This window comes from Pseudophryne corroboree, chromosome 6 (genome assembly GCF_028390025.1).
Source record: "Pseudophryne corroboree isolate aPseCor3 chromosome 6, aPseCor3.hap2, whole genome shotgun sequence".
NCBI classification, from domain to species: domain Eukaryota; kingdom Metazoa; phylum Chordata; class Amphibia; order Anura; family Myobatrachidae; genus Pseudophryne; species Pseudophryne corroboree.
The window spans coordinates 706,819-733,553 of NC_086449.1; the positions used below are offsets into that span (position 1 = coordinate 706,819).

General features: G+C 48.7%; 1 protein-coding gene across 2 annotated transcripts in view; it reads right to left on the reverse strand.

The window, feature by feature from the left end:
• Positions 1-449: 449 nt before the first annotated feature.
• CTDNEP1 (CTD nuclear envelope phosphatase 1) overlaps positions 450-26,735 on the reverse strand; it is a 52,045-nt gene continuing 25,759 nt past the window's right edge. For both annotated transcript variants that reach the window (XM_063930656.1, XM_063930655.1), the window contains exons 6-8: positions 8,090-8,201; positions 7,561-7,645; positions 450-798 (exon numbers count right to left, since the gene is read on the reverse strand). In XM_063930656.1, coding sequence (XP_063786726.1) covers positions 738-798; positions 7,561-7,645; positions 8,090-8,201 — 258 coding nt within the window. In that variant the 3' untranslated portion in view covers positions 450-737. The remainder of the gene's footprint in view (positions 799-7,560; positions 7,646-8,089; positions 8,202-26,735) is intronic.

Consider the following 26,735-nt stretch of genomic DNA (forward strand, 5'->3'; position numbering starts at 1 on the left):
ACTACGGGTAAGGACTAGAACCACGTTCTCCTATATAGTGGTTCTTATCCGCCATCACATTCTGTGTGTCTGGGACTTCCGATTGTTATAAAACTTGAATTTTGTCCAGGATTTGCGTTCTGTGCACAATGAAGGATCAGCCTATGACCTGCGGACACAACTACCACATTACTTACATGAGAGCTCCTTTTCTGCACCAAACAAAATGGTCGCCATTTGGTTTCTCACAGATGCTTCCGCAAAGGAAATAATCTACACACGTGTGTGTATAGGTATGAATGTATATATACACCTGTGAGCGCCAGCAGGAAGGGAGCCGGGCCATAGTACTGGCAGAACCTCTCGTCGGTCCTGGGACCAGCGATCAGGACAGCTCTCCTGGCACAGCACCTCCCGGGGGTGAGAGCCGGTATCGCCACCAGCAGACACACAAATCTACTTACACACACTTTGAAATAATTCTCTTTATACAAGAAAGTCTACAATTAAAAACAAACCCCCGTTTCTCCCCATATGCACCAGCCCCTGAAAAAAAGGGGTGGAGGGGAATAAAGTTCGTTTTCATCACGCTCCCCCCATTGATGAGTGTTCTAGAGGTAGAGTAGGGGGAGTCCTGCATCGTCCTTCCTCAGTAAGGGGGTACAGTCTCTGTCTGTAGCCGGGGAGACGAAATAAGGCAGAGGAAGAGGTGATGATGGGGTGGAGGAATCAGGACTGGGGGTCGCGGGGGCTCATTGTCACCAAAGCCGATGCTGGTGAAGATTGCGACTTAGGACAGAGCGGACATCAGCGGTGAACCTGGAAACAAAGGACGTCATATGTAATATGTACCAACAAGATACACTCATATCACATGTATGCTACAGGACTGTTATAGGGTCTGTGTATCAGTGTATAGGATGGAGACCCCTCATATAGCACATGTATACTACAGGACTGTTATAGGGTCTGTGTATCAGTGTATAGGACGGAGACCCCTCATATATCACATGTATACTACAGGACTGTAATATGGTCTGTGTATCAGTGTATAGGACGGAGACCCCTCATATATCACATGTATACTACAGGACTGTTATATGGTCTGTGTATCAGTGTATAGGATAGAGACCCCTCATATATCACATGTACGCTACAGGACTGTTATAGGGTCTGTGTATCAGTGTATAGGACGGAGACCCCTCATATATCACATGTATGCTACAGGACTGTTATAGGGTCTGTGTATCAGTTTACAGGACGGAGACCCCTCATATATCACATGTATGCTACAGGACTGTTATAGGGTCTGTGTATCAGTGTATAGGACGGAGACCCCTCATATATCACATGTACACTACAGGACTGTTATAGGGTCTGTGTATCAGTGTATAGGACGGAGACCCCTCATATATCACATGTATACTACAGGACTGTTATAGGGTCTGTGTATCAGTGTATAGGACGGAGACCCCTCATATATCACATGTACACTACAGGACTGTTATAGGGTCTGTGTATCAGTGTATAGGATGGAGACCCCTCATATATCACATGTATACTACAGGACTGTTATAGGGTCTGTGTATCAGTGTATAGGACGGAGACCCCTCATATATCACATGTATGCTACAGGACTGTTATAGGGTCTGTGTATCAGTGTATAGGACGGAGACTCCTCATATATCACATGTACACTACAGGACTGTTATAGGGTCTGTGTATCAGTGTATAGGACGGAGACCCCTCATATATCACATGTATGCTACAGGACTGTTATAGGGTCTGTGTATCAGTGTATAGGACGGAGACCTCTCATATATCACATGTATACTACAGGACTGTTATAGGGTCTGTGTATCAGTGTATAGGATGCAGACCCCTCATACATCACATATACACTACAGGACTGTTATAGGGTCTGTGTATCAGTGTATAGGATGGAGACCCCTCATATATCACACTTACACTACAGGACTGTTATAGGGTCTGTGTATCAGTGTAAAGGATGGAGGCCCCTCATATATCACATGTATACTACAGAACTGTTATAGGGCCTGTGTATCAGTGTATAGGACGGAGACCCCTCATATATCACATGTACGCTACAGGACTGTTATAGGGTCTGTGTATCCGTGTATAGGACAGAGACTCCTCATATATCACATGTACGCTACAGGACTGTTATAGGGTCTGTGTATCAGTGTATAGGACGGAGACCCCTCATATATCACATGTATACTACAGGACTGTTATAGGGTCTGTGTATCAGTGTATAGGACGGAGACCCCTCATATATCACATGTATACTACAGGACTGTTATAGGGTCTGTGTATCAGTGTATAGGACGGAGACCCCTCATATATCACATGTACGCTAAAGGACTGTTATAGGGTCTGTGTATCAGTGTATAGGACGTAGACTCCTCATATATCACATGTACACTACAGGACTGTTATAGGGTCTGTGTATCAGTGTATAGGACGGAGACCCCTCATATATCACATGTATACTACAGGACTGTTATAGGGTCTGTGTATCAGTGTATAGGATGGAGACCCCTCATATATCACATGTATACTACAGGACTGTTATAGGGTCTGTGTATCAGTGTATAGGATGGAGACCCCTCATATATCACATGTATACTACAGAACTGTTATAGGGTCTGTGTATCAGTGTATAGGACGGAGATCCCTCAAAAATCACATGAATGCTACAGGACTGTTATAGGGTCTGTGTATCAGTGTATAGGACGGAGACCTCTCATATCACATGTATACCACAGGACTGTTATAGGGTCTGTGTATCAGTGTATAGGACGGAGACCCCTCATATATCACATGTATACTACAGGACTGTTATAGGGTCTGTGTATCAGTGTATAGGACGGAGACCCCTCATATATCACATGTATACTACAGGACTGTTATAGGGTCTGTGTATCAGTGCATAGGACGGAGACCCCTCATATATCACATGTATACTACAGGACTGTTACAGGGTCTGTGTTTACTACAGGACTGTTATAGGGTCTGTAAATCAGTGTATAAGGACGGAGACCCCTCATATATAACATGTACGCTACAAGACTGTTATAGGGCCTGTGTATCAGTGTATAGGATGGAGACCCCTCATATATCACATGTATGCTACAGGACTGTTATAGGGTCTGTGTATCTGTGTATAGGACGGAGACCCCTCATATATCACATGTATACTACAGGACTGTTATAGGGTCTGTGTATCAGTGTATAGGACGGAGACCTCTCATATATCACATGTATACTACAGGACTGTTATAGGGTCTGTGTATCAGTGTATAGGACGGAGACCCCTCATATATCACATGTATACTACAGGACTGTAACAGGGTCTGTGTATCAGTGTATAGAACGGAGACCCCTCATATATCACATGTACGCTACAGGACTGTTATAGGGTCTGTGTATCAGTGTATAGGACGGAGACCCCTCATATATCACATGTACGCTACAGGACTGTTATAGGGTCTGTGTATCAGTGTATAGGACGGAGACCCCTCATATATCACATGTATACTACAGGACTGTTATAGGGTCTGTATCAGTGTATAGGACGGAGACCCCTTATATATCACATGTATACTACAGGACTGTTATAGGGTCTGTGTATCAGCGTATAAGACAGAGACCTCTCATATATCACATGTATACTACAGGACTGTTATAGGGTCTGTGTATCGGTGTATAGGATGGAGACCCCTCATATATCACATGTATGCTACAGGACTGTTATAGGGTCTGTGTATCAGTGTATAGGACGGAGACCCCTCAAATATCACATGTATACTACAGGACTGTTATATGGTCAGTGTATCAGTGTATAGGACATAGACCCCCTCATATATCACATGTATGCTACAGGACTGTTATAGGATCAGTGTATCAGTGTATAGGACGGAGACCCCTCATATATCACATGTATGCTACAGGACTGTTATAGGGACTGTGTATCAGTGTATAGGACGGAGACCTCTCATATATCACATGTATGCTACAGGACTGTTATAGGGACTGTGTATCAGTGTATAGGACGGAGTCCCCTCATATATCACATGTATACTACAGGACTGTTATAGGGTCTGTGTATCAGTGTATAGGACGGAGACCTCTCATATATCACATGTATACTACAGGACTGTTATAGAGTCTGTGTATCAGTGTATAGGACGGAGACCCCTCATATATCACATGTACGCTACAGGACTGTTATAGGGTCTGTGTATAGGACGGAGACCCCTCATATATCACATGTATACTACAGGACTGTTATAGGGTCTGTGTATCAGTGTATAGGACGGAGACCCCTCATATATCACATGTATACTACAGGACTGTTATAGGGTCTGTGTATCAGTGTATAGGATGGAGACCCCTCATATATCACATGTATGCTACAGGACTGTTATAGGGTCTGTGTATCAGTGTATAGGACGGAGACCCCTCATATATCACATGTACGCTACAGGACTGTTATAGGGTCTGTGTATCAGTGTATAGGACGGAGACCCCTCATATATCACATGTATACTACAGGACTGTTATAGGGTCTGTGTATCAGTGTATAGGACGGAGACCCCTCATATATCACATGTATGCTACAGGACTGTTATAGGGTCTGTGTATCAGTGTATAGGACGGAGACCCCTCATATATCACATGTATACTACAGGACTGTTATAGGGTCTGTGTATCAGTGTATAGGACGGAGACCCCTCATATATCACATGTATACTACAGGACTGTTATAGGGTCTGTGTATCAGTGTATAGGACGGAGACCTCTCATATCACATGTATACTACAGGACTGTTATAGGGTCTGTGTATCAGTGTATAGGACGGAGACCCCTCATATATCACATGTATACTACAGGACTGTTATAGGGTTTGTGTATCAGTGTATAGGACGGAGACTCCTCATATCACATGTATACTACAGGACTGTTATAGGGTCTGTGTATCAGTGTATAGGACGGAGACCCCTCATATATCACATGTATACTACAGGACTGTTATAGGGTCTGTGTATCAGTGTATAGGATGGAGACCTCTCATATATCACATGTATACTACAGGACTGTTATAGGGTCTGTGTATCAGTGTAAAGGACAGAGACCCCTCATATATCACATGTATACTACAGGACTGTTATAGGGTCTGTGTATCAGTGTATAGGACGGAGACCCCTCATATATCACATGTATACTACAGGACTGTTATAGGGTCTGTGTATCAGTGTATAGGACGGAGACCCCTCATATATCACATGTACACTACAGGACTGTTATAGGGTCTGTGTATCAGTGTATAGGATGGAGACCTCTCATATATCACATGTATACTACAGGACTGTTATAGGGTCTGTATCAGTGTATAGGATGGAGACCCCTCATATATCACATGTATGCTACAGGACTGTTATAGGGTCTGTGTATCAGTGTATAGGATGGAGACCCCTCATATATCACATGTATACTACAGGACTGTTATAGGGTCTGTGTATCAGTGTATAGGACGGAGACCCTCATATATCACATGTATACTACAGGACTGTTATAGGGTCTGTGTATCAGTGTATAGGACGGAGACACCTCATATATCACATGTACGCTACAGGACTGTTATAGGGTCTGTGTATCAGTGTATAGGACGGAGACCCCTCATATATCACATGTATGCTACAGGACTGTTATAGGGTCTGTGTATCAGTGTATAGGACGGAGACCCCTCATATATCACATGTACACTACAGGACTGAATTAGGGTCTGTGTATCAGTGTATAGGACGGAGACCCCTCATATATCACATGTATACTACAGAACTGTTATAGGGTCTGTGTATCAGTGTATAGGACGGAGACTCCTCATATATCACATGTATACTACAGGACTGTTATAGGGTCTGTGTATCAGTGTATAGGACGGAGACCCCTCATATATCACATGTATGCTACAGGACTGTTATAGGGTCTGTGTATCAGTGTATAGGACGGAGACTCCTCATATCACATGTATACTACAGGACTGTTATAGGGTCTGTGTATCAGTGTATAGGACGGAGACCCCTCATATATCACATGTATACTACAGGACTGTTATAGGGTCTGTGTATCAGTGTATAGGACGGAGACCCCTCATATATCACATGTATACTACAGGACTGTTATACGGTCTGTGTATCAGTGTATAGGACGGAGACCCCTCATATATCACATGTATACTACAGGACTGTTATAGGGTCTGTGTATCAGTGTATAGGACGGAGACCCCTCATATATCGCATGTATGCTACAGGACTGTTATAGGGTCTGTGTATCAGTGTATAGGACGGAGACCCCTCATATATCACATGTAAACTACAGGACTGTTATAGGGTCTGTGTATCAGTGTATAGGATGGAGACCCCTCATATCACATGTATACTACAGGACTGTTATAGGGTCTGTGTATCAGTGTATAGGATGAAGACCCCTCATATATCACATGTATACTACAGGACTGTTATAGGGTCTGTGTATCAGTGTATAGGACAGAGACCCCTCATATCACATGTATACTACAGGACTGTTATAGGGTCTGTGTATCAGTGTATAGGATGGAGACTCCTCATATATCACATGTATACTACAGGACTGTTATAGGGTCTGTGTATCAGTGTATAGGATGGAGACCCCTCATATATCACATGTATACTACAGGACTGTTATAGGGTCTGTGTATCAGTGTATAGGACGGAGACCCCTCATATATCACATGTATGCTACAGGACTGTTATAGGGTCTGTGTATCAGTGTATAGGACGGAGACCCCTCATATATCACATGTATACTACAGGACTGTTATAGGGTCTGTGTATCAGTGTATAGGACGGAGACCCCTCATATATCACATGTATATTACAGGACTGTTATAGGGTCTGTGTATCAGTGTATAGGACGGAGACCCCTCATATATCACATGTATACTACAGGACTGTTATAGGGTCTGTGTATCAGTGTATAGGACGGAGACCCCTCTTATATCACATGTATACTACAGGACTGTTATAGGGTCTGTGTATCAGTGTATAGGACTCAGACCCCTCATATATCACATGTATACTACAGGACTGTTATAGGGTCTGTGTATCAGTGTATAGGACGGAGACCCCTCATATATCACATGTATACTACAGGACTGTTATAGGGTCTGTGTATCAGTGTATAGGACGGAGACTCCTCATATATCACATGTACGCTACAGGACTGTTATAGGGTCTGTGTATCAGTGTATAGGATGGAGACCCCTCATATATCACATGTATACTACAGGACTGTTATAGGGTCTGTATCAGTGTATAGGACGGAGACCCCTCATATATCACATGTATACTACAGTACTGTTATAGAATCTGTGTATCAGTGTATAGGACTCAGACCCCTCATATATCACATGTATACTACAGGACTGTTATAGGGTCTGTGTATCGGATGGAGACCCCTCATATATCACATGTACACTACAGGACTGTTATAGGGTGTGTGTGTAGGAGATTATACCTCAGGGCGTCCAGCATTGGGAGCAGGTTGAGGAGAGCGGTGTCACTGGGGTCACTGAACCAGGATTTGATAGGTATGGCATTATCTAGAAGAGAAAAAATGTCCTTATTGGAAAACATGGAAAGCGTTACAGTATGGGCATAGATCAGCAGGACGGGACGAGTGAGAATGGGGGTGGGGGAACAGGCAGGTGAGAAGGGGAGGGGGAACAGGCAGGTGAGAAGGGGAGGGGGAACAGGCAGGTGAGAAGGGGAGGGGGAACAGGCAGGTGAGAAGGGGAGGGGGAACAGGCAGGTGAGAAGGGGAGGGGGAACAGGCAGGTGAGAAGCAGGGGGAATGGGTGGGTGAAGAGGGGAGATTGAGCGGGTGTGGAGGGGGGATTGAGTGGGTGTGGAGGGGGGATTGAGCGGGTTTGGAGGGGGGATTGGGCTGGTGAGGAGAGGGATTGGGCAGGTGAGGGGGCAGAGGGCTTTGGAGGGATTTAGACTCCGTGTTGGGATGTGGGGGAGGGACGGCAGGAGACTGGTACCTGGATGACTCCGGTAGGCCCCCGGCGAGTTGTCCAGTATCACCACACTGGACAGATCGTTGTGCACTACAGAGAGATCCTTAATGTAACTGCCCAGCTCTAGGGTACAGTGCTGCGGAGGGAGGAACAGAGTTACATACAGTGATGTCTGCACAGGAGGGACAGAGATACAGGAGGGAGGAACAGAGATACATACAGTGATGTCTGCACAGGAGGGACAGAGATACAGGAGGGAGGAACAGAGATACATACAGTGATGTCTGCACAGGAGGGGCAGAGATACAGGAGGGAGGAACAGAGATACATACAGTGATGTCTGCACAGGAGGGACAGAGATACAGGAGGGAGGAACAGAGATACATACAGTGATGTCTGCACAGGAGGGACAGAGATACATACAGTGATGTCTCCACAGGAGGGACAGAGATACAGGAGTGACAGAGATACAGGAGGGAGGAACAGAGTTACATACAGTGATGTCTGTGTAGGAGGGACAGAGATACAGGAGGGAGGAACAGAGTTACATACAGTGATGTCTGCACAGGAGGGACAGAGATACATACAGTGATGTCTGCATAGGAGTGACAGAGATACAGGAGGGAGGAACAGAGTTACATACAGTGATGTCTGTGTAGGAGGGACAGAGATACAGGAGGGACAGAGACACAGGAGGGTCAGAGATACAGGAGGGAGGAACAGTTATATACAGTGATGTCTGCGTAGGAGGGACAGAGATACATACAGTGATGTCTGCGTAGGAGGGATAGAGATACAGGAGGGATGAACATAGAGTTACATACAGTAATGTCTGCGTAGGAGGGACAGAGATACAGGAGGGAGGAACATAGCGTTACATACAGTGATGTCTGCGTAGGAGGCACAGTGATAAGAGATACAGGAGAGACAGAGATACAGGAGAGACAGAGATACAGGAGAGACAGAGATACAGGAGAGACAGAGATACAGGAGAGACAGAGATACAGGAGAGACAGAGATACAGGAGAGACAGAGAGACAGGAGAGACAGAGAGACAGGAGGGACAGAGATACAGGAGGGACAGAGATACAGGAGAGACAGAGATACAGGAGAGACAGAGATACAGGAGAGACAGGAGAGAGAGATACAGGAGAGACAGAGAGACAGGAGAGACAGAGATACAGGAGAGACAGAGATACAGGAGAGACAGAGATACAGGAGAGACAGAGAGACAGGGATACAGGAGAGACAGATACAGGAGAGACAGAGATACAGGAGAGACAGAGATACAGGAGAGACAGAGATACAGGAGAGACAGAGATACAGGAGAGACAGAGATACAGGAGGGACAGAGATACAGGAGGGACAGAGATACAGGAGGGGCAGAGATACAGGAGGGGCAGAGATACAGGAGGGACAGAGATACAGGAGAGACAGGGATACAGGAGAGACAGAGAGACAGATACAGGAGAGACAGAGATACAGGAGGGACAGAGATACAGGAGGGACAGAGATACAGGAGGGACAGAGATACAGGAGGGGCAGAGATACAGGAGGGGCAGAGATACAGGAGGGGCAGAGATACAGGAGGGGCAGAGATACAGGAGGGGCAGAGATACAGGAGGGGCAGAGATACAGGAGGGGCAGAGATACAAGAGGGGCAGAGATACAAGAGGGGCAGAGATACAAGAGGGACAGAGATACAAGAGGGGCAGAGATACAAGATACAAGAGGGACAGAAAGAGGGACAGAGATACAGGAGGGGCAGAGATACAGGAGGGACAGAGATACAGGAGGGGCAGAGATACAGGAGGGGCAGAGATACAAGAGGGACAGAGATACAAGAGGGACAGAGATACAGGAGGGAGGAACACCGTTACATACAGTGATGTCTGCTTAGGAGGGACAGTGATACAGGAGGGGCAGAGATACAGGAGGGGCAGAGATACAAGAGGGGCAGAGATACAGGAGGGGCAGAGATACAAGAGGGGCAGAGATACAAGAGGGGCAGAGATACAAGAGGGGCAGAGATACAAGAGGGGCAGAGATACAAGATACAAGAGGGACGGAGGGGCAGAGATACAGGAGGGACAGAGATACAGGAGGGACAGAGATACAGGAGGGGCAGAGATACAGGAGGGGCAGAGATACAGGAGGGGCAGAGATACAGGAGGGGCAGAGATACAGGAGGGGCAGAGATACAAGAGGGACAGAGATACAGGAGGGAGGAACACCGTTACATACAGTGATGTCTGCTTAGGAGGGACAGTGATACAGGAGGGGCAGAGATACAGGAGGGACAGAGATACAGGAGGGGCAGAGATACAGGAGGGGCAGAGATACAGGAGGGGCAGAGATACAGGAGGGGCAGAGATACAAGAGGGGCAGAGATACAAGAGGGGCAGAGATACAAGAGGGGCAGAGATACAAGAGGGGCAGAGATACAAGATACAAGAGGGACAGAGATACAGGAGGGGCAGAGATACAGGAGGGACAGAGATACAGGAGGGACAGAGATACAAGAGGGACAGAGATACAAGAGGGACAGAGATACAAGAGGGACAGAGATACAGGAGGGACAGAGATACAGGAGGGACAGAGATACAGGAGGGACAGAGATACAGGAGGGAGGAACACCGTTACATACAGTGATGTGTGCGTAGGAGGGACAGTGATACAGAGATACAGGAGGGACAGTGATACAGAGATACAGGAGGGGCAGTGATACAGAGATACAGGAGGGGCAGTGATACAGAGATACAGGAGTGACAGAGATACAGGAGGGACAGAGATACAGAGATACAGGAGGGACAGTGATACAGAGATACAGGAGGGGCAGTGATACAGAGATACAGGAGGGGCAGTGATACAGAGATACAGGAGATACAGAGATACAGGAGGGACAGAGATACAGGAGGGACAGAGATACAGAGATACAGGAGGGACAGAGATACAGGAGTGGCAGAGATACAGGAGGGACAGAGATACAGGAGGGACAGAGATACAGGAGGGACAGAGATACAGGAGGGACAGAGATACAGGAGTGGCAGAGATACAGGAGGGACAGAGATACAGGAGGGACAGAGATACAGGAGGGACAGAGATACAGGAGGGACAGAGATACAGGAGGGACAGAGATACAGGACGTCAAAGATGCAACAGAATAGAGAAACCAATCCACCAGCGCAAATTCAAATAAATAATAATGAATACTTATATTCGTATTGGAGTAAATATTGTCACTCTTTTCTCCCAGTAGGATGTCACAGATATTACAGGAGAGATAATAAAGGTGACATAGTGTAATTCCGTTTTTTTATTACAAATACACATTTAAAACAATTAAAAAAATGACCCATCAAGGGTAATAAACAATTGGACACACACAGATTAAAAACATTGAACAATTGGCCACATGAAGCTGATTAATCGATATAATTACCGAAAGATTATGAGGACTCTCTCATTGGTCCTCTAACACACATGAATCACAATCACTTTGTGTAAAACAGCAGCATGTGGTATATCAAAAAGCCACGATATCCTGCATCAAACGGTCAGGTGGATAATTACCATATAGATGTAAAGAAATGGCAATGCTGGAATCGTATTAGCACAGGAATCAAGGGAGTCCAATGCTGCAGCTCCTAGTCTCTCTGCCCAATCCGCCTTCCCGATGGTCCAGTCACCAGGCCACGCACCACACCCAGGGACGTAACTGACCTTGTTATTACACCCAGGGACGTAACTGACCTTGTTATTACACCCAGGGACGTAACTGACCTTGTTATTACACCCAGGGACGTAACTGACCTTGTTATTACACCCAGGGACGTAACTGACCTTGTTATTACACCCAGGGACGTAACTGACCTTGTTATTACACCCAGGGACGTAACTGACCTTGTTATTACACCCAGGGACGTAACTGACCTTGTTATTACACCCAGGGACGTAACTGACCTTGTTATTACACCCAGGGATGTAACTGACCTTGTTATTACACCCAGGGACGTAATTGACCTTGTTATTACACCCAGGGACGTAATTGACCTTGTTATTACACCCAGGGACGTAATTGACCTGGTTATTACACCCAGGGACGTAATTGACCTTGTTATTACACCCAGGGATGTAATTGACCTTGTTATTACACCCAGGGACGTAATTGACCTTGTTATTACACCCAGGAACGTAATTGACCCTGTTATTACACCCAGGGACGTAACTGATCCTGTTATTACACCCAGGGACGTAACTGACCCTGTTATTACACCCAGGGACGTAACTGACCCTGTTATTACACCCAGGGACGTAACTGACCCTGTTATTGCACCCAGGGACGTAACTGACCCTGTTATTACACCCAGGGACGTAATTGACCTTGTTATTACACCCAGGGACGTAATTGACCTTGTTATTACACCCAGGGACGTAATTGACCTTGTTATTACACCCAGGGACGTAATTGACCTTGTTATTACACCCAGGGACGTAATTGACCTTGTTATTACACCCAGGGACGTAATTGACCCTGTTATTACACCCAGGGACGTAACTGACCCTGTTATTACACCCAGGGACGTAACTGACCCTGTTATTACACCCAGGGACGTAACTGACCCTGTTATTACACCCAGGGACGTAATTGACCTTGTTATTACACCCAGGGACGTAATTGACCTTGTTATTACACCCAGGGACGTAATTGACCTTGTTATTACACCCAGGGACGTAATTGACCTTGTTATTACACCCAGGGACGTAATTGACCTTGTTATTACACCCAGGGACGTAATTGACCTTGTTATTACACCCAGGGACGTAATTGACCTTGTTATTAGGTGCCGCGGTAATTACATCGATTAATCAGCTTCATGTGGCCAATTGTTCATTGTTTTTAATCTGTGTGTGTCCAATTGTTTATTACCCTTGATGGGTCATTTTTTTAATTGTTTTAAATGTGTATTTGTAATAAAAAAACGGAATTACACTATGTCACCTTTATTATCTCTCCTATAATATCTGTGACATCCTACTGGGAGAAAAGAGTGACAATATTTACTCCAATACGAATATAAGTATTCATTATTATTTATTTGAATTTGCGCTGGTGGATTGGTTTCTCTATTCTGTTGCATCTTTGACTTTCTGGTGGAGGGCTGGGAAAACCTCTGTTTTGAGAGACTTATCACCAGCTGCATAGTGCGCACAGAGATATTGGTGCACCTCTTTGACTTGTAGAGATACAGGACGGACAGAGATACAGGAGGGACAGAGATACAGGAGGGAGGAACACCGTTACATACAGTGATGTCTGCGTAGGAGGGACAGTGACACAGAGATACAGGAGGGGCAGAGATACAGGAGGGGCAGAGATACAGGAGGGACAGAGATACAGGGATAGTCACACAGTGGCTGCGGTCACTGGATCCTTGCAGCCTCTATCAGGAGGAGGAGAAGTGCTTATTGTTCTGGAGACAGCGCAGGGTCTAATCTCCGACGCACCCAGCAAGGTAAGTCCCGGCGTTATGACTGATATCAGAGAACCAGTGTACATTATATTCTATTTACCCGGCAGCCCATACAGCGCAAACTCCCAGTATCCTCCCCTCGCTAAAGTCCCCATGCCAGCCGCCTAGGCAAGTGTGATAACAGGCTACTGCGGGTTATTAGAAATATGCCGTACTTACAATGCACTGTAGCTGCAGGCTCATATGTAAGGTAGTATTTACCCTGGTGGTCCCCCCGCGGGGTGTCTGCTAATCTGCTCCCCATTCCTAAGTACTGAGTGTCCCCCCATCCCAGCGGATCCAGGAAGTGTCACATGACCACACTACCTAGACGTATGCGGATCCAGGTTCCGCCATAGCTATACCCTGGTGGTGGCAGTGAGGGAAGAGGTGAACTAGCAGAAACTTCCAAGGGATCCTCAGCAGCGTGACCACCATTCCGAGTAGCTGTACAGCATGGATGGGGACCTTTGATTGCTCCCTATCCCGGAGAACCTGCAGGTGACACGTACGCTGCTACAACTTTCCGGTTTCAGGTCACAACCATTCTTGGTGAGACTGGTGATCTACAGAATCTTGTATGTTAGCAATAATACTCTGAAGGTATCCCTCGAAGGGACCGGGTAAAGTCTGACATCTATTAGTCACCCACGTGACTCCAGTGATGGGTTGTCCAATGTAAGATGGTCTGGAGAAGGGGAGAATATCCCACTATGATCAGCAGGTGGGCATTCATTAGTCTATCTTTTTGCAGTCTTTTGTAGACTGGTGGCAAAGCCTTTTAGGAATGAATTCCAGGAGGCCAAAGACGTAGACTTGCTATGTTAGCCCTCTGACTGGGTAGGCCAAGAGCCATTCATGCAGAGAGTTTATATCGGACTGTTACCCACTAGGTCATTATCCACACGAGAAGGACAACTGTCCTCTGGTATGGAAGCCCCTGGACCTGACATAAAATCTACCTCAGGCCTCTCCTTCTGGTAATGTTAGCTTTCTCCTCCCGTCTAACTTATGATATTGTCTAAGTCAGGCTCATAATGGCCGTTCCCTTCATAAGGAAGTGACAGGAGTGTTTCTCTGCTTCCAGGATCTTCGCCAGACACCAAACTGTGACCCACATCAACGACATCATCAAACATTCAGCTGCCTCCATGAGATGGCAGAGCAAACACGCAACTCAGGTTTACCAGACGTCAGTGCCTTACACCTCTGCTCAGGCCACGAATCCGCAGTTTTATTTACCCAGGCTACAGCCACAGCGGGTCTGCGAGCAGCCTCCACGCAAAAACAGAATATAGAATGTAAGCTCTCATGAGCAGGGCCCTCTTCCCTCATGTGCTTATCCTTTTACTTTAATCATTTTTCTCCTTCATCCACTAGGGGACACTGGAGCGCAGTTACAATGGGGAGATAGTAGTCAGTAACTGGGAGCTGGCACTTTAAAACTCAAACACTGTGACTAGCTCCTCCCCTACTATGTCCCCCCTCCAAGCCAGTCTTTGTTTTGTGCCCAAGGGAGCTGGTCACTCTTGGGTTTCCTCTGAAGAATTTTTATTTTTCTTACTTACACTCACAGACCGGAATTCTCTGCCACTGCCAGTCTGCACCGCGGGAAGCTGCCGGCGGGGTCCCATCGCAGCTGTGTGCGGCTCAGGATGGGCCCCGGCTGAAGGAGACACTGAGCTGGCCCAACACCGCTGCGTGCACCGTGTGTCGGGGCCGCTCCGTCGGCAGAAGATTCCGGCAGCACGGCAACGGTAAGTATAGTGGCCGGACACCGCTGCGTGCGGCGCGTGTCGGGGCCACTCCGTCGGTCAGACCAGCAGCGGTGAGTATGTAACTGCTTAATTTACTTTTTATGGTGGCCAGCATAGAGCTGTTGGCTTGCAGTCTGACTGGGTTCAAATACCTCTCTGTGTTCTTTTCTCCCCTCCCCGCTTGCCTCCCGCTGCTCACTTTCATTTATTTTTATTTTTTTCTCTAACGTCCTAAGTGGATGCTGGGAACTCCGTAAGGACCATGGGGGATAGCGGCTCCGCAGGAGACTGGGCACAACTAAAGAAAGCTTTAGGACTACCTGGTGTGCACTGGCTCCTCCCTCTATGACCCTCCTCCAGACCTCAGTTAGAATTTTGTGCCCGGCCGAGCTGGATGCACACTAGGGGCTCTCCTGAGCTCTTAGAAAGAAAGTAATATTTAGGTTTTTTATTTTCAGTGAGATCTGCTGGCAACAGACTCACTGCTACGAGGGACCTAGGGGAGAGAAGCGAACCTACCTGCTTGCAGCTAGCTTGGGCTTCTAGGCTACTGGACACCATTAGCTCCAGAGGGATCGAACACAGGCCCAGCCTCGGTCGTCCGGTCCCGGAGCAGCACCGCCTTCCCCCTAGCAGAGCCAGAAGCAAAAAGACGTTCCTGGAAATCGGCGGCAGAAGACTTCGGTCTTCATTAAGGTAGCGCACAGCACTGCAGCTGTGCGCCATTGCTTCCCAGGCACACCACATACTCCGGTCACTGATGGGTGCAGGGCGCTGGGGGGGGGGGGGGGGGGGCGCCCTGGGCTGCAATATAAGTACCTTACTTGGCAAATTAACACATAATATAGCCTTTAAGACTATATATGTGTAAAATCCCCTGCCATAACTGTATAAAAAAAGCGGGAGAAGCCCGCCGAAAAAGGGGCGGGGCTATCTCCCTCAGCACACTGGCGCCATTTTCCCTCACAGCTCCGCTGGAAGGATCGCTCCCCAGGCTCTCCCCTGCAGTTCCAGACTACATAGGGTAAAAAAAGAGAGGGGGGGGCACTAAATTTAGGCGCAATCTGTGATATATAAGCAGCTATAAGGGGTAAAATCACTGTGTAGTGTGTATCCCTGTTTTATATAGCGCTCTGGTGTGTGCTGGCATACTCTCTCTCTGTCTCCCCAAAAGGGCTTTGTGGGGTCCTGTCCTCAGTCAGAGCATTCCCTGTGTGTGTGCGGTGTGTCGGTACGGCTGTGTCGACATGTTTGATGAGGAGGCTTATGTGGAGGCGGAGCAGGTGCCGATAAATGTGATGTCACCCCCTGCGGGGTTGACACCTGAGTGGATGGATATGTGGAAGGAATTACGCGACAGTGTCAACTCCTTACATAAAAGGTTTGACGACATAGCAGATGTGGGACAGCCGGCTTCTCAGCCCGTGCCTGCCCAGACGTCTCAAAAGCCATCAGGGGCTCTAAAACGCCCGCTACCTCAGATGGCAGACACAGATGTCGACACAGATACGGACTCCAGTGTCGACGATGATGAGACTAGTGTACATTCCAATAGAGCCACATGTTACATGATTACGGCAATGAAAAATGTGTTGCACATTTCTGATATTACCCCTGGTACCTCAAAAAAGGGTATTATGTTTGGGGAGAAAAAACTACCAGTGGTTTTTCCCCCTTTTGAATAATTAAATGAAGTGTGTGAAGAAGCGTGGGCTTCCCCCGATAAGAAACTAGTAATTTCTAAAAAGTTACTAATGGCGTACCCTTTCCCGCCAGAGGATAGGTCACGTTGGGAGACATCCCCTAGGGTAGATAAAGCGCTCACACGCCTGTCAAAGAAGGTGGCACTACCGTCTCCGGACACGGCCGCCCTAAAGGAGCCTGCTGATAGGAAGCAAGAGGCTATCCTGAAGTCTGTATATACACACACACAGGTATTATACCGAGACCAGCTATTGCTTCAGCATGGATGTGCAGTGCTGCAGCTGCGTGGTCAGTTTCCCTGTCAGAAAATATTGATACCTTAGACAGGGACACTATATTGCTAACCATAGAGCATATTAAAGACGCAGTCTTATACATGAGAGATGCACAGAGGGATATTTGCCGGCTGGCAACTAAAATAAGTGCAATGTCCATTTCTGCCAGGAGAGGGTTATGGACTCGGCAGTGGACAGGGGATGCAGATTCTAAAAGGCACATGGAAGTATTGCCTTACAAGGGTGAGGAGTTGTTTGGGGATGGTCTCTCGGACCTCGTTTCCACAGTGACAGCTGGGAAGTCAGCATTTTTACCCCATGTTCCCTCACAGCCAAAGAAAGCACCGTATTATCAGGTACAGTCCTTTCGGCCCCAGAAAGGCAAGCGGGTTAAAGGCGCGTCCTTTCTGCCCAGAGGCAGAGGTAGAGGAAAAAAGCTGCAGCATACAGCCAGTTCCCAGGAACAAAAGCCCTCCCCCGCTTCCTCTAAGTCCACCGAATGACGCTGGGGCTCCACAGGCGGAGCCAGGTATGGTGGGGGCCCGTCTCAAGAACTTCAGCGACCAGTGGGCTCGCTCACGGGTGGATCCCTGGATTCTACAAGTAGTATCTCAGGGGTACAAGCTGGAATTCGAGACGTCTCCCCCTCGCCGTTTCCTCAAATCTGCCTTGCCAACAGCTCCCCCGGACAGGGAGGCAGTGCTGGAGGCAATTCACAAGCTGTATTCGCAGCAGGTGTTAGTCAAGGTGCCCCTACTTCAACAAGGACGGGGTTACTATTCCACAATATTTGTGGTACCGAAACCGGACGGTTCGGTGAGACCCATTTTAAACTTGAAATCCTTGAACACCTATATAAAAAGGTTCAAGTTCAAGATGGAATCGCTCAGGGCGGTTATTTCAAGCCTGGAGGAAGGGGATTACATGGTATCACTGGACATCAAGGATGCTTACCTACATGTCCCCATTTACCTTCCTCACCAGGAGTACCTCAGATTTGTGGTACAGGACTGTCATTACCAATTCCAGACGTTGCCGTTTGGTCTGTCCACGGCACCGAGGGTATTTACCAAGGTAATGGCCGAAATGATGATACTCCTTCGAAAAAAGGGAGTTTTAATTATCCCATACTTGGATGATCTCCTTATAAAGGCGAGGTCCAGGGAGCAGTTGTTGGTCGGGGTAGCACTATCTCGGGAGGTGCTACAACAGCACGGTTGGATTCTGAATATTCCAAAGTCACAGCTGGTTCCTACGACACGTCTACTGTTTCTGGGGATGGTTCTGGACACAGACCAGAAAAGGGTGTTTCTCCCGGAGGAGAAAGCCAAGGAGTTGTCGTCTCTAGTCAGAGATCTCCTGAAACCAAAATAGGTCTCGGTGCATCACTGCACGCGAGTCCTGGGAAAAATGGTAGCTTCCTACGAAGCAATTCCATTCGGCAGGTTCCATGCAAGAATCTTTCAGTGGGATCTGTTGGACAAGTGGTCCGGATCCCATCTTCAGATGCATCGGCTGATAACCCTGTCTCCAAGGACCAGGGTGTCTCTGCTGTGGTGGCTGCAGAGTGCTCATCTTCTAGAGGGCCGCAGATTCGGCATACAGGACTGGATCCTGGTGACCACGGATGCCAGCCTTCGAGGCTGGGGGGCAGTTACACAGGGAAGAAACTTCCAAGGACTATGGTCAAGCCAGGAGATTTCCTTACACATAAATATTCTGGAACTAAGGGCCATCTACAATGCCCTAAGTCAGGCAAGACCCCTGCTTCAAAACCAGCCGGTACTGATCCAGTCAGACAACATCACGGCGGTCGCCCATGTAAACCGACAGGGCGGCACGAGAAGCAGGACGGCGATGGCAGAAGCCACAAGGATTCTCCGATGGGCGAAAAAACAAGGGGTTAGCACTGTCAGCAGTGTTCATTCCGGGAGTAGACAACTGGGAAGCAGACTTCCTCAGCAGGCACGACCTCCACCCAGGAGAGTGGGGACTTCATCCAGAAGTCTTTCAGATGATTGTAAATCGCTGGGAACGGCCACAGGTGGACATGATGGCGTCCCGCCTCAACAAAAAGCTAGAAAGATATTGTGCCAGGTCGAGAGACCCTCAGGCAATAGCTGTGGACGCTCTAGTGACACCGTGGGTGTACCAGTCGGTTTATGTGTTCCCTCCTCTTCCTCTCATACCCAAGGTACTGAGGATAATAAGACGAAGAGGAGTAAGAACTATACTCATTGTTCCGGATTGGCCAAGAAGAGCTTGGTACCCAGAACTTCAAGAAATTATCTCAGAGGACCCATGGCCTCTGCCGCTCAAACAGGACCTGCTGCAGCAGGGGCCCTGTCTGTTCCAAGACTTACCGCGGCTGCGTTTGACGGCATGGCGGTTGAACGCCGGATCCTGAAGGAAAGGGTATTCCGGAGGAAGTCATCCCTACGCTGATTAAAGCTAGGAAAGAAGTGACCGCAAACCATTATCACCGCATATGGCGAAAATTATGTTGCGTGGTGTGAGGCCAGGAAGGCCCCAACGGAGGAATTTCAGCTGGGCCGTTGTCTGCACTTCCTACAGTCATGGGGTGACTATGGGACTAAAATTGGGTTTCATTAAGGTCCAGATTTCGGCTCTATCGATTTTCTTCCAGAAAGAACTGGCTTCACTACCTGAAGTTCAGACATTTGTTAAGGGAGTGCTGCATATTAAGCCCCCTTTTGTGCCCCCAGTGGCACCTTGGGATCTCAACGTGGTGTTCAATTTCCTAAAGTCACATTGGTTTGAACCACTTAAAACCGTGGATTTAAAATATCTCACGTGGAAAGTGGTCATGCTGTTGGCCTTGGCTTCGGCCAGGCGTGTGTCAGAATTGGCGGCTTTGTCATGTAAAAGCCCTTATCTGATCTTCCATATGGACAGGGCAGAATTGAGGACTCGTCCCCAATTTCTCCCAAAGGTGGTTTCAGCTTTTCATTTGAACCAGCCTATTGTGGTGCCTGCGGCTACTCGTGACTTGGAGGATTCCAAGTTGCTGGACGTAGTCCGGCCCCTAAAAATCTATGTTTCCAGGACAGCTGGAGTCAAAGACTGACTCGCTATTTATCCTGCATGCACCCAACAAGTTGGGTGCGCCTGCTTCAAAGCAGACTATTGCTCGCTGGATCTGTAGCACGATTCAACTTGCACATTCTGCGGCTGGACTGCTGCATCCTAAATCTGTAAAAGCCCATTCCACAAGGAAGGTGGGCTCTTCTTGGGCGGCTGCCCGAGGGGTCTCGGCTTTACAACTTTGCCGAGCAGCTACTTGGTCAGGGGCAAACACATTTGCTAAATTCTACAAGTTTGATACCCTGGCTGAGGAGGACCTAGAGTTCGCTCATTCGGTGCTGCAGAGTCATCCGCACTCTCCCGCCCGTTTGGGAGCTTTGGTATAATCCCCATGGTCCTTACGGAGTTCCCAACATCCACTTAGGACGTTAGAAAAAATAAGATTTTACTCACCAGTAAATCTATTTCTGGTAGTCCGTAGTGGATGCTGGGCGCCCGTCACAAGTGCGGATTGTCTGCAATACTTGTATATAGTTATTGGTTAACTAAAGGGTTATTGTTGAGCCATCTGTTGAGAGGCTCAGTTATATTTTATACTGTTAACTGGGTATAGTATCACGAGTTATACGGTGTGATTGGTGTGGCTGGTATGAGTCTTACCCGGGATTCCAAATCCTTTCCTTATTGTGTCAGCTCTTCCAGGCACAGTATCCTAACTGAGGTCTGGAGGAGGGTCATAGAGGGAGGAGCCAGTGCACACCAGGTAGTCCTAAAGCTTTCTTTAGTTGTGCCCAGTCTCCTGCGGAGCCGCTATCCCCCATGGTCCTTACGGAGTTCCCAGCATCCACTACGGACTACGAGAAATAGATTTACCGGTGAGTAAAATCTTATTTTTTCCGGGGCCGCCCGCCCGCCCCTTGCAGCTCCCGTCTCGGTGCGGCTCACAGAGCCGGCACGGAGATACCGCTGGAGTCGCGCTGCACATTCAAATCTGGCGCCATTACGGGAGGGGTATGAGCTTAATCCCGCTCTCTACCGCAGGGCTCAGCGCACGCTGGCAGCCATTTTCCAACGCTGCAGCACGGAGAAGGGGGACAATCGGACAGTATCCGTTCACATGGTCGACCATGTTATGGTCGACAGTCATTAGGTCGACCACTAGTGGTCGACATTGACATGGTTGACATGGACACATGGTCGACATGGACACATGGTCGACACATGAAAATAGTCGACACATGAAAAGGTCGACATGAGTTTAACTTTTTTTTCTTTTGGGGAACTTTTCCATACTTTACGATCCACATGGACTACGATTGGAACGGTAATCTGTGCCGAGCGAAGCGGTAGCGGAGCGAAGGCACCATGCCCGAAGCATGGCGAGCGAAGCGAGCCATGCAAGGGGACGCGGTGCACTAATTGGGGTTCCCAGTCACTTTACGCAAAAAACGACACCAAAAAAAAGTTAAAAAACTCATGTCGACCTTTTCATATGTCGACCATTTTCATGTGTCGACCATGCGTCCATGTCGACCATGTCAATGTCGACCAATAGTGGTCGACCTAATGACTGTCGACCATAACATGGGCGACCATTCATACCGGAACCCAATCGGACACAGTGAGTTGTTTCAGTGGGGAAGGGGGCAAATTAGAGTGGCACTGTAGTTTATGCATAGCCCCTTACTCTGCACAGTATTGTGCAGGATTTATAGGGCTGCTGTGTCTGCGCTCTCCCTGCTCCCCCCCCCCCCCCCCCCCCCCCCCCCCCTTCTGCCTATTGCTGTGTGTGTGGGGGAAGGTGACAGGTGCTGCCATGGCTGGTAAAGGCTCAAAGGCAGCACAGAAAGTTTTACTATGCCAGAAGTGTTCTGTAAAATTCTCCCAGGGCCAGGCTTATAATTCCCCTTTATGTGAGGATGGTGGGTCAGAGCCATCTGCTCAGCTCTCATCAGAACCCCAGAGCACCCCGCCATGGACATCACAGCTCACAGAGGTTATGTCCCTGCTGACTAGGGAACTGGAGGCCTCTCGGGAAGATAGAGAGGCGGCTCGGTACCGGAGCCAGCATGGGCTGTTTCCCTGGTGAAATCAGTGGAAGGGCTCTCTAGGGCTGTAATCCCTTCCCAAGCCCCGTCCTTTAGTCCCCCCCCCCCCACAGGCTTCTAAGAAGAGATTGCTAGCCCCTGTGTTGCAGGACTCTGACGATGATATGCCTCTATTAGATGAGGTGGTGGTAGATATACAGGATACTGACGATCAGGTATACGGGGACTCTCAACCAGTAGCTCAGGGTATAGAGGCTCTTATTACTGCTGTTCGCTCAGTCTTACAGGTGGAAGAGATGGAGCAGGACGCCTTACGCCCTTCAAGGTTTGGCACCAACCAATGCCTGCTGGTGACATTTCCAGTTTCGGAGGAGCTAGATGCACTCATAACAGCAGCCTGGAAACATCCAGACGCAAAGTTTCAGGTATCAAGAAAAATGTTGTCTTCCTATCCTTTCCCGCAGATAGCAGGACGCGTTATGAGACCTCTCCGATTGTGGATCCGGTGGTGTCTCATCTGTCCAAGAAGACTTTTCCGCCGGTTCCGGGAGCGACTTCGCTTAAAGAGGCGTCAGATAGGAAATTTGAATCCACCTTGAAGACGTTTTACTCGGCGGGGGTATTACATCGCCCGGCGCAGGTAGGTTGTTGGGTCAACAAGGCGATGGAGGCTTGGGCGGAGCAATTGTCCTCTGGAATTCGGGACGATTTGCCGGCGGATCAACTGATGCAGTTGGCGGAACACATCCGTGAATCAGCCCTTTATCTTTGCGAGGCTTCCAAGGACATCTATTCTCGGACCTAGGATTTCCGCTTTAGCAATTCGTCCCGCAGAGCTCTTTGGCTGCGGCAGTGGCAGGCGGATACGGAGTCCAAGCGGGCAGCAGAAGCGTTGCCCTTTACGGGAGAGGTCCTGTTCGGTAAGGGTCTGGATGCCTGGATCTCTCAGGCCACCGGAGGTAAGTCGACTAATCTTCCTTCTGCTTCTCCAGCCCCTCGCAGGCCATATAGGGGTCCCTCCTTTCGTGCCCCTTCCAGGTTTCGAGGCCAGGCCAGGGGGGGAGCTTCCGCCTCCCGTGGCCATAGAGGTAGAGGCAGAGGTTCCACAGCCTCAACCCAGTCAGAGGTTAAATCCTCCACCACTACCACCGCATGACGGGCTTCCCTCACACCTGGGAGACCACGGGGTGGGAGCTCGTCTGTGGGACTTCAAGGAAGTCTGGGTACAGTCCTGTCCAGATGCTTAGGTCAGGGATCTCATCATTTGCGGTTACAAGCTCGATTTTCAGGCCCGACCACCCCAGCGTTTTTTTTACCACGGGTTTACCAGTTTCCGACAGAGGAGTTGCTTTGCAGGCAGCGGTCCAGAAGCTTCTAGCCGCAAGGGTACTGATCCCTGTTCCCTCTCATCATCGGAAACAGGGCTATTACTCAAGCCTGTTTCTCGTACCGAAGTCGGGCGGCTCGGTCAGGCCAATCCTGAACTTGAAGGATCTCAATCCGTATTTGAGGGTATTCAAGTTCAAGATGTCCCTCCAGTCTGCTATTGCAGGTTTGGAGCAAAACGAGTTTCTGGCATCCTTAGACATCAAGGATGCATACTTACATGTTCCCATTTGGCCTCCTCATCAGGCTTTTCTCCGGTTGGCGATACAGGACGCTCATTTCCAGTTCCAGGCCCTTCCGTTCGGTCTCTCTTCTGCTCCCAGAGTGTTCACAAAAATCTTGGAGGTCATGATGGCCCTACTTCGGATGCAGGGTGTGACGATTGTTCCCTATCTGGACGATCTGCTAATAAAGGCACGCTCGGCAGACCTGTTACTTCAGAATATCCGGATAACGCAGGACCTTCTGATTCGGCACAGGTGGATCCTGAACTTCCCGAAGTCTCACTTATGCCCCTCACAACAGTTGCTGTTTTTGGGAATGACTCTCCGTACAGTCGCTTCCACTCGCGGCCGTTTCAGTTGGGTCTTCTACATCAGTGGTCAGCATCTCATCTGTTCCTTCATCAGCGGGTGACGCTATCTCCAAAGGCAAGGTTGTCGCTTCTCTGGTGGCTCCAGTCGGCACATCTGTTGGAAGGAAGGTGGTTCGGAGTGTGGGATTGGACTCTTCTCACCATGGACGCAAGTCTGCAAGGCTGGGGGGCAGTGACCCTCGAACATCGGTTCCAGGGACGCTGGTCGATCCATGAATCCGCTCTCCCGATAAACAAACATTCTCAAACTACGGGCGGTATACAATGTCCTACTTCAGGCGCATCACCTGCTGAGCGGTCAGGGTTCAGTCCGACAACGCCACGACGGTAGCGTACATCAATCGTCAGGGCGGCACTCGCAGCCGTGCGACGATGAGGGAGGTCACCAACATACTTCTCTGGGCGGAGGAGTATGCTCTGTCCTTCTCGGCGATATTCATTCCAGGAGTGGACAATTGGGAAGCCGATTACCTCAGCCGACAGGACATGCACCGGGAGAGTGGTCACTCCATCCCCAGGTGTTTTATCAGCTGGTCCGCCAGTGGGGAAAACCACAGATCGACCTCATGGCGTCCCGCCTGAACCATCAGCTGCCTCTTTATTACTCTCGAACGAGAGACCAGGGCTCCTTGGAATTTCCGGTACGTTTACCGCTTTCCTCCCTTCCCACTGTTGCCTTGGGTTCTACAACGCATCAAGAGAGAAAACGCTATGGTCCTCCTGGTGGCTCTGGATTGGCCACGCAGGGCTTGGTACTCCACCCTACACCTGTTGTCAGTAGCCGAGCCTTGGCCCCTGCCACTACAGGACGATCTACTGCAAGAGGATCCTTTTCTTAATCCAGACTTACGCAGTCTACGTTTGACGGCGTGGCTGTTGAGAAGGCCATCTTGAAAAGGAAAGGGATTCCTCTTACGGTTATACCTACTATGCTCCAGGCTAGAAAGTCAGTAACATCGTCTCACTACTACCGTATTTGGAAGGCTTATGTAGCCTGGTGTGAACGTCGAGAGTTCTCTCCTTCAGTTTTTCGCTTGGCCCGCCTTCTCAGTTTTTTGCAGGCGGGTTTCTCGGCAGGCTTAAGACTGGGTTCACTAAAGGTGCAGGTCTCTGCTCTTTCGGTTTTCTTCCAGAAAAAGTTAGCCTTGATGCCGGAAGTTCAGACTTTCTTTCAGGGGTTTTACTAATACAGCCTCCGTTTCGCCCTCTGACAGCACCATGGGACCTCAATCTGGTCCTCTCTTTTTTGCAATTCTCGTTGTTTGAGCCTCTGGAGTCAGTGGAGATGAAATATCTCACCTGGAAGGTGGTTCTTCTCCTGGCTCTCGCTTCGGCCAGACAGGTGTCGGAACTTGGGGCTCTCTCTTGTCGTTCTCCTTACCTGGTGTTTCACGCTGATAGGGCCGAGCTCCGTACTCGCATGTCTTTTCTACCTAAGGTGGTGTTCGATTTTCACATCAATCAGCCACTTGTGGTTCCGGCCCTCTCGGTGGACTCTCCAGATTCAAGATCATTGGACGTTGTCAGGGCGCTCAAGATCTATGTGGATAGGACTTCAGCTATTCGTAAGTCTGATTCCTTATTTGTTCTATACGATGCTACCTGCCGTGGTTGGCCGGCTTCTAAGCAGACTTTGTCACGATGGATTCGGCTGACCATCAGACAAGCTTATTTGGCGGCTTCTCGGGAACCTCAGTCTTCAATTTCAGCGCACTCTACGCGCTCTGTGGGACCTTCGTGGGCGACTGCCCATGGGGTCTCCATGACTACTTTATGTCGGTCAGCTAGTTGGTCGGGCCGACATACGTTTGTCAAATTCTACAGGTTTGACACTTTTGCGGCCTCTGCATCACAGTTTGGCCGAGCGGTTTTACAGGACTTTCAGCGCTCTCCCGCCCGTCTTGGGAGCTCTGGGACGTCCCCATTGTAACTGCGCTCCAGTGTCCCCTAGTGGATGAAGGAGAAATCAGGATTTTGGTACGTACCGATAAATCCCTTTCTCCGATTCCACAGGGGACACTGGACGCCCACCCAGAGGCACTGGATGCCTCTACTTTAACGTTGGTCTCTTCCAGCTCTCCTCGGGCACAGTTTTACGTAGACTGGCTTGGAGGGGGGACATAGTAGGGGAGGAGCTAGCCACAGTGTTTGAGTTTTAAAGTGCCAGCTCCCAGTTACTGCCTACTGTATCCCATTGTAACTGCGCTCCAGTGTCCCCTGTGGATTCGGAAAGGGATTTATCGGTAAGTACCAAAATCCTGATTTGACAGCACCAAGTCCCGCAGTTTTCTGCCACCTGATACTAATGTCAGTGTCGTCTGCTGATGTAGCTATGTATATATACCCT